Genomic DNA, 12,692 nt, shown 5'->3' on the forward strand with positions numbered 1-12,692 from the left:
CCTTGGAAATTCCATACTTGGCCCTCCAGTTTTCTCACTGGTAGGCAAGAACATGACGTGTGTGTGCTGTAATTAGAGAAATGCTAAACTGTGGTATCAACACATCCCTTTGTTGTGATTTTGCTCCTGATCAGATTCTTGCCACAAATCCCCCAGGGCAGTTTCTGCAAGGAGCCGCTTACCAGAACACCTGCTGTGGGTGCTCCTACCAGCATGTCCCTGTGCTTGTGGGAAGCCCACCAAAATTAGGGTAGAGCCATAGGCTCTCCGGAGTTTCAATCACGCACTGTTAGTTGCCGGACTAGTCCTGGGAATGAGACGTTTACAATGTGCTACTGTATTTCAGGAGCTGCTTCAGAGAAATAAAACACAAGTGAAAATAGCCATTAGCTTGGCAGAGTCTATAAGAGAGTTAAATTTACTGTCTTATCTCTTCTGACTTTATCCATTCACTAGCAATATATTCAGAGTGGGAGGACACCACTGACAAATATATTCTTTTAGTGGGGATAGAAGGGAGGAACTTCCTTGTCACTCAAATTCTAGCCCAAACTGTCTGCTTGTTTTTCATAAGGTGGTAGAAGGAAAAAAACCCACAAAGCTGTATGAGGCAAGGTACTACCTAGAAAGTTTAATCTTGTGATTATATTTAATTTACTGAAATCTATCATGTCTATGAATGTGCCTGGAAGAATTTTTACTCTTGCTCCCGTAAATAACTTGTTAATCTTGTTATTATTATAACTTGTACTTGCTACTCTGTTCCTATATCTTGATACGAGCTAGGAACCTAGTATTTTTTGCATCTGTGAAAAATAGGGATGAATCTCAAAATTCACATCTGGCTTACCTAATCAGGCAGAGCTGAATCCTGCCTCACTGCCAGCAGTGGCCATGTGGGAAGGAAACATTCCAGCTCCATATTGCAGCTCATCAGCACAGCATGGTGAGCCCACGTGGGCTTCAGCAACCTCTTCCACTCAGTCCTTTTTCTCCTGAAGTTGCCAGGAGCACCTGACATCTCCAGATGTACAGTGGAGACGACAAAGCATGAGGAAAGAAAATAAATGAACTTTGGTGTCTGTAAAGGGGATGAGTAAATCCACATAATAATGTAGCAGCTTAAAATAAGGAAAAGAAATTAGAAATTTCTGGGAAATATTTAATCATAATCCTTCCAAAAACCTTAATCAGTTAGACAAAGCCAGAATTACCAGCAAGTTTGAGAAAGGATTTGATGACAGTGCGGCTCGGCCTACAGACACAAAGCTATCTTGCAAGTCTGCTGAGTACAGCAGAGCTGTTCCAAGGCTGGACTTCACTGGCAATGAACAGCACTATAAAGAGACTCGTATTTTGTGAATTACCTATGATAAGCAATGTAAACACAGTCTATTATCCTTTCCTGTTGAAGCTTGTAGTAGTACTTCATTAGACAGGCTGGCCATTGCCTATGGATCATGGCAAGTAGAACAGCGCAAAAAGTGTTGGTGGCACAAAGGGCATTGACAGAACCTGGGATCTGAGTGTTCTTGTAGGTCCCTTTGAGATGCTCTAAGGCTTGGTGTTTGAATACCCCCTAACTATTTCTGTCATCCCTGACTGGGCAAGACAAGCTAAGAAATCTTGCAGGTGTACAATGTTAGCTGAGAAGTCACTCCATTTTGAGTTTTGCCGAGTAACAGAGAACTCTGAACTGGATTCTCCCATCCCATTGGTGACTCTGCTCTCTGGAAGATGTAATCCCTCTACCTTGTGATATCTCTTCTACACCAAATCTGCTAAAGCAGTGTCCAAGAGCTTCAGAAGTGGGTCCAGGGCAATGCCCAAAGCTGCTGCAGTGTTGGTCGGTTTGCAAGGGAACCAGTCAGTTTTGTAACGAGGCTCCTGCTCCAAGTGCTGCGCAGATAATTTTTCTCCCCACAGCTGCAAAGAGGAGGATGCCTCTGCCAGTTTATTAGTGGCCTGTCACTGATGATGATGTTTGGTATTTTGAAAGCCTTTCTTTCAGGGGCTAGAAGGGAGTGAGAGAGCTTCCTGTTGGTATTAGGAGTGAGGGTTTACACAGCCATGCATGGTGGCACACGATGAGTGATGGGAGAAAAGTGTCTGGTTGGCATCTGCCTCTAGGCTGATGAACATAGACAGCATTATGGAAAGAACAAACTAGATTCATCTTTTTTGCATTCTTTCCTTATTTATTGGAGTTACAAGAGTTTTTCTGGTGGACACACACTGGGTTTTAAAGCAGTTAATCTCATAACTATAATCTCTTATTAATAGTCAAAGCTGCTTAGCCTGATTTGGCAGGTCATATTGGCTCTGTATGGGGGTGCATGTGTGCGGCCTCAAGACTTTACAGACTGGCACAAGGAACAATGCACTGCACCCCTGGGGAGGGGTAAAACAAGAGCGTGATCTCACATAAGCAGTCAGTGTGCTCAAAAGAGGAATATTTTCGCCATACCTGAGTTCAGAGAAAATGCTATCTTCTAACAGATGAGATCAGAAAATTTGTGATAGTTCAGACTGCGGCAATGCAGAAGGGAAATGGAGGTTGAGTTAATTTCATAACTTGTCCCTTTCTTTTAGTCTACACAAGAAAATACATGGTAACAAACAAAATAGAAGATAACAGAACATAAAACAACCAACTTGAAAGCATGGGAGAATGGTTGGCCTTTAAGCAACAACAAAAGTGTAAAGAGAAAAGATCAGTGCTCAGCTCCTACTGCCTCTGTGAATGGCAGCAAGCCCCCTTTCCCTTAGAGAAGGTACACGTGAGAGCTCTGCAAAATCTTCAAAGTTTCTTTCAAGGGGAAACAGTTACAAAAGAATGAACTGATGGCTCTCTCTAATGCCGCTTTAAGAAGTGCTTTCCACCCTTATGTATGTCTGTTGCATTTTAGGATCAGTTTCTCTCGAACTTCTTAGCAATTTCAGACTACCTCGGTCAGAAGCAAGTGGTTCCCGAAACACTTTGGGGTACAGCTTCTGCTGAAAGCACACTGATGTGTTAAAGCCTTTTGAAATGATGGCACATTTCCTGCAGGTTGCTGCTTTTGCACCATCTGGCTATTGAAACCTTCTCATCACCAGCTAGGTTTTAGAAGACACAATACAGCCTTGTTTGTCATTCAAGGTCTGATGGAGTCAGTCCTTCAAAAACAAGATTTAAATCTTTGAGTAACCTTCAGATTCATTCTCTGTTCTGCATTTTGTTCTTATGTCTCATCAGCAAGAGGCATCCTGGTGCTGTAGACGTTAGGGGACTGTTAATTGTTACTCTGGTCATGGTGACTCTCAACACTTGCCCACTGCAAACTGAAATAGTGTTCCCCAGGCATAAGAATAAGTCTTTGGTAAATCTTGTGTTGTTAAACACAAAGTGGTACGGCTCCATAGGGGCAACAGTTTGTGTGAGGCTGTATTACTATGTGAGTAATGCCATGCCAAACCTCAGCCTCTTTCCTCTGTGACAGTGACCCGCATTTAATCTTGCCATGCTGTGTTATGGTCTGCCATCTCACTGGGTTACTGCTCTCAGTATTAGAGAACGTTCTTTTATCAGACTGCAAAGAGGGGCCCGGGATAACTGAATGGCTGCAAAACGTTTTGCTGTTTTTATTATTCTCAGGGTGGAACCTGCGCTTACCCGGATCAAAGAAGATAGAAAGAGGATCATCTTGCCAGCAATTGACAACATCAAGTACAACACTTTTGAAGTGCAGCAATACGCCAATGCAGCCCATGGCTACAACTGGGGCCTCTGGTGCATGTACATCATCCCACCACAGGACTGGCTCGATAAAGGGGACGAGTCGGCTCCTATCAGGTAAATCTACGCGCTGTCACTTTGTGCTAACAATGTCTCCATCTCAGCTGTCTGCCAAGGGGCAATTTAAGTGAAGCAAGGCTGGAGGCTTTGTGCAGGGGTAGCAAAATGAAACTGAGGAAAATGGATGGGTCTGCAAAGCTGGGAATGCATGTGTGACATTTCAGAGCTGCACCACAATGTGCATACAGGTGCTGTGCTCTAGTTGTGAAAATGTGATTCAGGTTTACTCTGTGGCCCTTACTAGGATAGCAGGATCTTTTTCATGTATGCATTTATTTTCCAGATGGGCCCTGGCATGAGTAGTGAGTCAGATAAACATTGTATGTGTGAATAATGAAGGTATTTTTAATGTGATTGCAAGGAGACTGTCTTCACTTTGGGTCTGTAGGCAGCATTCTTGGACATCAGCCCAAATCAGAGCTTCCCAGCAGCACTAGTGGGAGACGTGTTAGCCTGGTCTCGTTGGAGAGTTGCTCTTTTTTTGGAGAACTTTGTGCATGTTAGGAGTTTTCCCACTGGATGGATTTTTAAATGAAACCAGACCATATAAGCAAAGTGACATTTTATTTTCTCTGTAAGGTAACATTTTCCCTTACAGAAATGAAATTTGCTAAGGAAATACCGATTCAGGAATTGTCACAGTCATTTTGAGAATTGTTGAAGTTACAGGGGAAAGCGAGAACCGGTGAGAATGAGTCTTTCTTTCCTCTTCTTTTGAAAATTCACATCCAACCTTTCTTTTCTGGTGCAGATGCTTGTCTCACAGCTCCTCTAAAAAGTGCCGTGCTGGGTGAAGGGTACCTTTTTAGCAACTGCTGAAATAAATGATAAAAAAGATTTTACTCTGGGTTTCTCTGCCTTGTCTTTGAACTTTCCTAGGAAGGATGCAAACTACCTTCTTTGAAGCATCTTCATCCTGGTGTATATCAGCTCCACCCTAAAATGAGCTAAAACTCTATCATATGGTCTCAGTGTAGGCTGTGGCAGGAAAGATGATGTAACCTCCCTTCAGCGTGGAGCCTGAGTTGTCAGGTCCTGGGATGTCTGTTCCCAGTCCATCCAAGCAACCTCAAACAACGGATCCAACTGGAAGGACCCTAGTGGTCTTGTAGGAGCGTTAGGACACAGATGAGCTGCTCACATTTCTAAATGATTGGTTGGGTGGGACCATCTCACAGGGTCTCACCCTCATACAAAAAGTATTTCGATCCATATTTGAGCAAGTGTTGCAAGTTGCTGTTAGGTTCATTCTCAGCCCTGCAACTCCAAAACAGATATACAGAAACACTGACCTTACTTATCACAGCACAGCACAGTCCTTCAGCACTGACCCTTCGCTCAGCTTGAAACCTCAATAAGCAGGAAAGTAATTACTTAGAAAATCAGTTTTCCTGGATAACATGCCCTGTACTCCCGTCATTGTTTTAAAAGCGCAGGCGTTCTCTGTCTATTTCACTCAGCTCTGAGAAATAGATATTGAAGAAGAAAAATTAATCAGCCAAAGCTTTCAGTCCTGAAATCAGGGTTTCAGTCTTTTATTCCCAGAAGATTTTGCACACTTCATTACTTCCAGTTTATATGTGAAATCACTGTATTAATTTTCACATCAGTTGTTCCATATTTGAGTCTCTTCTGTTTTGGAGAAACATAATCAAATATCAGATAAGACTGAGCCAAAAGGTTAAAGTTAAACCTCAGCAAGTTCCTTGGACAAGTTTTGTAGCAGGGGTAGCTAGTGCACTCACTAAAGTAAGGAATTCTGAAAAGTATTTCTGGAAATTCAGCTATCAATCTTTCTAATGGAGATTAAGGAATGCCATCCCTGTGTTGCTGGGACAAGAGTTAGTTTTCTTTCAGCAATAGTGCCTCGATTTACCAAGGCTTTCCTCAGGTGTGTGTTCAAGTACTTACCAGAGTTACACTGGCGCTGAGTTGGACCAAATAAAGTTCAAGAACTCAAGGCATCGAGTAGTATTGAAATCTGATGCATGTAAGCAGCTGGCTCTCGAGAGCTGTGATTTTATTCTGAGCAGAAACCCTGCGGTTCAACAGTGCATAAACTGCACTGAGGGAGATGAGACGAGCAGCATGAGGAGGAGAGCGCCCGGCCCTTGCAGACGTGTACCAGCAGCACTGAGATGTTCTGGATACAGAAGCACCTCTCTGCAAATTATGAATTACATGCCCTAAAATGCAGAGACATCAATGTTGAACCGTGAACACTTACATGGCTCCCTGGGAACATGTGCTTTGAAGGCAGCGATGTAGGAGAGTGGGGCTTCCGCTTGATAGTCACGCTGCACTGATTTCTGATGGATGGATTTGCTAAAGCATTTGGCTGTGCTGTTGTGTTATGCTGGCCTATAGACATACAATGCAATTTTGTGGCTTTTAAATTAGATGCCACTGTAATTATGGTGATGAAAAGAGGGAACGTGTGAATGCTATTGATGAAAAGGATCAGGAAGTCTGCACTAAGAACTGAAATTTGAAGGCACGCTTGATACCAAGTTACTAACTGTAAAAATGTAAGGTGTGTTTTCAAAAGCAAGGGGAGATCAGAAAAGTGAGCAGACTTTCTCGGAATCTCCTTAAGTTTGCTACAGGGTTAGTTTTCTAACCAGCATTCCACATGGTGAACTGCAACTATGTCCGGTTTTCAGGGCATGCAAACTGATCCACAGTGGTGGTGTTTAGATCCACATCTCTTTTCAATGCTTTCTTAAGGCTGTTCATGAACAGAAAAACTGCACGTTCATTCAGCCCTTGCTGACACCGTCCCTCCTAAGGCTTCCTTTTACGCTGTCTTTTCAAACAGGGGGTTTGTTTTGCGATTCAGTGTGTTCTGTAGAAGAAAAGGCTAACAACTAGTAGCACTGTGATTGGTTTTGTGTTTGGCATAACTGGATACTTACTCCTGGGTCTCCCAAGGGACCAAAGATTTTCAGTGGAATATATGTGTCCTGGTATCAGCGAGGATCAGAGCCCAGCTGCTGTAGTCCAAGTGACAAAAGGGATGTGGCCTTGAAGTGCAAACAGCAGTAAAGGAGTAGCAAGAATAAAGCGTCAGATTTTGTAAAGATTTCTGCTGCAGTTCAGTCAGTTCCTTTTCTTCCCCTGTGCTAACAGTCTGAAGTTTGGAGCAATTGATGTTTCCCAATTCAGCTTCTGTGGGCAATCCATTTTGCATGTTTGACATTTAGGATGTGAGATGTCTCTAACGTGAAGATTTAAATGAGGATGGTTATTTTGACATGCTGTGTCCATCACGTCATTTTCCATTTGTGTTCCTGAGAACACACTGCCCAAAAACGTCCTTATCATCTGGCAACAAACTGTGTAACAAAGGATCCTGTTTCAGAGGGTTTCTAATGAATTTGACTATGCATTGAAACAGGCTGGATTTTTTCTGCATACAAAAGATAATGCTGCATTTTGGAACAGCAAGGAAGGTGCCTTTTCTCCTGAGCTCTGTCTGGCTCGTCTTCCCTCGTCTGCTGCGATTTTGATGGACCGCTCTGTTTGATTTCATGATCAGCAGCCACCAACACTGGAGTCATTAATCAGCCTCCCTCAGCCGAGCGTTGCACAGCTTTCTGCTTTATCTTCCTTCCGCAGCAGTGGTGCATTTCATTGTTGCATATGTTCTCACTTACTGCTCTAATATGCCATAGCTTGGTACTGCAAGAAGTGTGTGTATGCGCGCACTGAGTCAGCCACTCCAGAAGGCATGTGTGTCTCACACATGGGTGCAGATGAGCACCTGACATGCCCAGAGGCTGCCTGCTTTGGCTGCAGCCTGTGTGCCCATCTCACATGCAGTCAGACCTTGTGCCGGTCCGTCACCCCGATGGTGATGCAGCCACCTTTAGGTGTCTGATGGGCATCCTGCCTGTTCCGTAAACTCTACTCCTGCAGGCCCCCAGAATGTTATTCTGCATCCTTACTGCCCTGCTTTTCCTAGCCAAGCTTTCTGGGTTGCTTTATTTTCCAGTGCTGTTTCTTTCCAAAGGAGTTAACATACCTTCCCTTCATTAAGCTTGACAGTTTTTTTCCTGCAGCTCCTGAACACCAAATCTATCCTTGAGTTGTGTTCCTATGGCCTGGTGTGACTCTTTTATTGCAAAAGGCATGATGTGTAAAACTAAATGCTTATATAGGCTCCTCGACCTATCTGCCGGGCCAGGGTTGAGGTGCTGCTGAGGAACCTGAATTTCTGGCCAATGCACCCTGTCTGTGGTAGCCACCCCACAGCAGCGCTGCTCCTGGCCGCACGGTGCCCCTGCTCTGGTAGCAGCACGCTGTATCTTTCAGCAGTGTGAAATCATGCTATTCTGTGCTGCATTTTAAGATTTTAGCTGCAAAAGCCATTTTAATATGTTTCCTTTGTTAACTTTTTAGTGCTGCTGTTGATTATAATTGGAGCTTATAATATCTTCAGTTCTGTGAGAGCATATTCCACCGATCAATTAATTCTCTCAATACCTTTTGAGGTTAGCTAATAAATAATACACATCCAATTGCTATTCTGTGATACTTTCCTTCTAAAAATGTCACTGTTTTACTACAAAGTCCTTGACTTAAGGAAAAAGGTCCTTTTGTAGGAAGCATCTGTGATGTGAGTTAATCTATTTTACTTTGCAGCCGTGAAGTGCAAAGGGCAGGCACCTTCTCATTTGCCACCCCTTGGGGGGTGAGCAATGCTTAGGATGTGCTAACACAGTTGTTTTTGCTCATATATTCATTGCTGACTTTCCAGGAGAGCGCCAGATGCGCTGTTTTGAAAGTAGTAGATATATTGGATTTTTTAGATATCAGAGGAACCGGGTGGCGACAGCCAAGCAAGGGTCTCATGCTTTAGGAGGGGCAGGTTTTTTAAAGGTGTTTGCAATATGGCAGTGTTACACTGCAGTCCAGTATGAAATAAAACTTGAAGTGCATTTATAACTGAATGTCAGGCTTTTAAGCTGCTAAGGCAGATCTGAAACTTTTACCCAGTATTATTTGTGCTTCACAGATCGAGAAACAGAGGCAGGGGAGGTGATCTGCTGAAGATCAAATGAATGACAGAGATGGGAGCAGAGTTGAGGTCTCCCGAGTCCCAGCACTGTTACTGGCTCACTGGGCTGTGCAATCATATTACACTTAGTTTACAATTGGATCAGTCAAAGCACGGGAAAGTTAAGGGCCCGGGCTAGATGAGGATGAAATGTCCCAAACTCTGCTTGAACCTGATAGAAGTGTTGACATGCACTGTTCAGAAAACTCAGCGTTGTGCTTCCTGGGCAGTTTCTTCCATTGCATCAGGATGTGACTGGGGCAAAGCCTCAGGCTTATTATGGCCAGCTTTCCATGCACTGATCACACTCTTGTTCAGCTTCTGGGGAGGGAGCCAAGCTGAGGTGCAGATGTGCAGTGTCTATGGGAAGCCAAATTTAAGTGGAGATAACACTGACGGTGAAACTGTTTTAACTTGTGTCTCTGATGAGCGGGATATCATTCCTTCTGCCATTGCACAGCTATTGTTGCTCATTCCTGAAAACATTTTTTTTTCAGAATATGCCATGAGGGCTTGTGGAGTCTGCCTATTTGCATATATCAAATGAGAAAAAATAAAACCTAGAAGAGAGGGTGGGAGTTGCAAAGGCAGTCCTCGGTGGCATTTGTCTGTGAGTGATGATTATGTAGTTGCATCCAAAATGTATTTCCCATCCCCATTCAATTAACAGGTTGGTATTTTAATGGACAGAGCTGGCAGCTGCAAAAATCCATCTCACGGGGAGAGAGATTGCAGCACCTGAGAGCAGTCTGCAAAGCCTACACGTTCCGCTCCTCATTAGGAACGAAGGGGAGCATCCTCAAGGGAGCATCCTACTGCTTTAAGGAGCAGCCTCTGGAGGATTTTTTTAGGGAGCTGGAAAGAAAGTGGGTCTAATCCCAAACTTGTAGCTCTATTTTGCAAAGCAGTGATGCTCTAGCATTCACCCAGTGAAGTCTGTTCTTAGCTTTATGCGCATTAGAAAGCAAATGAAGATAGTGGCTTGTGCTGCTTCTCCCCACTCCCTTCCCTTTTTGTCATGGGTAAAGCTTAAGAAATACCTTAATCCTCAAAAGCTTATTTATTTTCAGGGCTACTGCATTTTCTTTCTTTGGTCACACCATACTTTTATTTCAGTTTCCAGACCAAAATTATTCCTTGGTAGCTTAAAAATCATTTTTCAGTGATGCAGGATCTCAGCCTTTGTTTAGGCAAGTCTGTCTTCAGGCATGACTCAAGGAATTGTAAGCAAGAATACACATTTTAGGAAATAATTTGTATTTATAAGTTCCATCCATCTCACAGAAGTCCCGGTCTGTAAGTATATGCATAAAGAGAAGATGGACATTCCAGATTGTGGCACCCAGCCTCAATTTCCTTTGACCTTTTGGAACAAATGGGTGCAGGGAGATGACTGAGAGCCCCACTTCAGCCCAGGGTCATCTGTGAAAGCCAAATTCTTATCGTTGTAAACATCTTTGAATCTTGCCCTGCTAGCTCACAACCCATGGCGTGCATCTTACTCTAGGGTGGAATGTGAGCGTTAATCAAGCTATTCCAGCTTCTTTGTCAGAAACAGCGCTGATCAAATGTTGTTTTATCAACAGCTGCCTTTTTCAATTATGCAGAGAAAACATGAGAGGGATAGTGTGCACTGCAGGCTTGTAACAATCTGAGAGGTTGCAATGGCTTTCAAATAGGAAAAGTGCAAGGTAGAGACGCTGAAGCGGTACCAGTAATGTGAGTGCTACAGCAGAGTCCATTACAGTTAACTAATAGCAGTGCTTCAGCAAATGAACCTTCTCAAGGGTAGCAAATAGTTCCTGCCATAGATTGGACAATGGTGGGATATGCATTAGGAGCAAAGAATTGTTTTATCTCACCATATCTTAGCCATTTTTTGGTAGCCTTTTTAACTTCCTTCCATAGAGATGGTGAACTCCTGATGAGAAAAAGGACCTCATGTGCTAGCACCTGCTGCTACCAATGGGATCCACCAATACCACAGTAAAAAGTGTTTTCATTTCCCCAGCCAGGACAATTTTTCATATGTGTATGAAATTGCTTTTTGAATATGTTTCTCAGATGTCACTGTAAGTGTCTTGTTTTCTAGATTTCTATACAAGTTGGAGAAACATGCAGGTATCTCAGGTTGGAGAGACTTCACCGTGATGGTATAGCACTAGTCAATTACAAAGCAGACTTCTTAAAATAGGTCTTGGGACCTTCCCATCATCTTTGTTTCTATGGGGCATTTTTATGGTGCATATACAAGCTTAGGTCATACATAGGACATTCTCTACTGGATTACAAAATTGAAAATTGGGATGAACTAGAATTTTTCTTATGTCTTCTTACAATAGCACTGTTAGGAATAATGTTGCATCTGCCAGATGGTCCAAAATCACCTCCCTTTTAATGGAAGAGGGAGCACAGCTCATTCTTCTAGGTCAGCTGTAAAAGTATTCAGGTTACTGTACAATTTTCTAGGCTGCAGTTTCCCAGTTTCGTCAGTCTAGGCTGTCAGAATCCCATTAAAATGGGGGCTCTGTCTCGAAGGCCTTGACCTGGGCCCTTTCTATAGTGACAAAACCTAGTTCCTACCTCGAATTGTAGGGAGTCAGATATTGTGACTAGTGCAGAGATGCAGAAAAAGTGTGGGCAGAGGAAACTAGCAAAAGTCACTAGATTGTATTTCATTGAAATAATGCTTGTGTTCATGTAGTAAATGATCTCATTATTTGTTATGTAACAGAGCTCAGTGGCAGGTTTCATATTGATTTGTAAAGGAGAGCGAAGCCACAGTTTTACCCATGAACTGGTGCTCAGAGAAAGGAAATAATTTCTCTGAAATCACCCAGTTGGTCAGTGGTGGATCTGAGGGCAGAGTCTCTTCATCTGAACATTTTTACAGACTTGCTTGAGAAAAAATAGGAATGTTAATAATGGAACAGCTTCACCAAGACTGAAATTCCTCTGTTAGAGTTGACTACAAGAAGTCCGAACTTCCTCCTGTGATTGATCCGTGGCTCTCATCACAGCTTTAATTTTAATATAAATTTTAATAAAGGGAGTTCTCATTTCTGAGAAATCTTTTGTTTTGCTGTGCATTAATCTTCAAATAAATCATTGTCTGGTTCTTGTGCTGCTCAGGATGGTGGTGAACTTCAGCTCCAGCACCTGTTGTGTCTATAAACCAAAGGAGAAACTGTCCAATGTTTAACTTACTTGCAGGGTGTACTTAACCTCGCATCCCATGTGTTTATCATGGACAGCTGGTCCAAGTACGTCTGGCAGCGTGCTGGTTATTTGGGTGGCTCTGGTTCCACAAGGTCCCCTGTCTGCTGGAGAATGGAAGTACAGGCTGGCAGATAAACTTTATAGACTATAGAACTAAGCAGTGTTTTGTGTGTGTCAATTTATTATGAAATGGTTTCTGTAGTAGCTAATAAATGACCTCATTTTTTCTTTAATCTCTCTGTGCAGGACACCAGCCATGATTGGATGCTCGTTTGTAGTAGACCGAGAGTATTTTGGTGAGATTGGCTTGCTTGACCCTGGCATGGAGGTCTATGGAGGAGAAAACATTGAATTAGGCATGAGGGTGAGTAAGAAAGAAGACACTTTGTGCAATGTTTATTTGCAAAGAAAAATGGGAGCCCGTGGCCCAACGGAATTGCTGCCTGACTGATAGGCTATTATGCTGAAGTAATTGTTACTGCAATGCTATCTGGAACTGACATTCCCAGTAAATGGATGTTCCTGGCCTTACTGGCATTGCAGCAACTGATAACAGTCAGAAATATGGTTCATTGG

At 43.0% G+C, this 12,692-nt stretch overlaps 1 protein-coding gene across 5 annotated transcripts in view; it reads left to right on the forward strand.

Annotated features, from left to right (window-relative positions):
• GALNT9 (polypeptide N-acetylgalactosaminyltransferase 9) overlaps nucleotides 1–12,692 on the forward strand; it is a 375,903-nt gene that overhangs the window by 302,742 nt on the left and 60,469 nt on the right. For all 5 annotated transcript variants that reach the window (XM_021412958.1, XM_021412960.1, XM_021412961.1 and 2 more), the window contains 2 exons: nucleotides 3,638–3,835; nucleotides 12,363–12,480. In XM_021412958.1, coding sequence (XP_021268633.1) covers nucleotides 3,638–3,835; nucleotides 12,363–12,480 — 316 coding nt within the window. The remainder of the gene's footprint in view (nucleotides 1–3,637; nucleotides 3,836–12,362; nucleotides 12,481–12,692) is intronic.

This window comes from Numida meleagris, chromosome 14 (assembly GCF_002078875.1).
Source record: "Numida meleagris isolate 19003 breed g44 Domestic line chromosome 14, NumMel1.0, whole genome shotgun sequence".
Lineage (NCBI taxonomy): Eukaryota > Metazoa > Chordata > Aves > Galliformes > Numididae > Numida > Numida meleagris.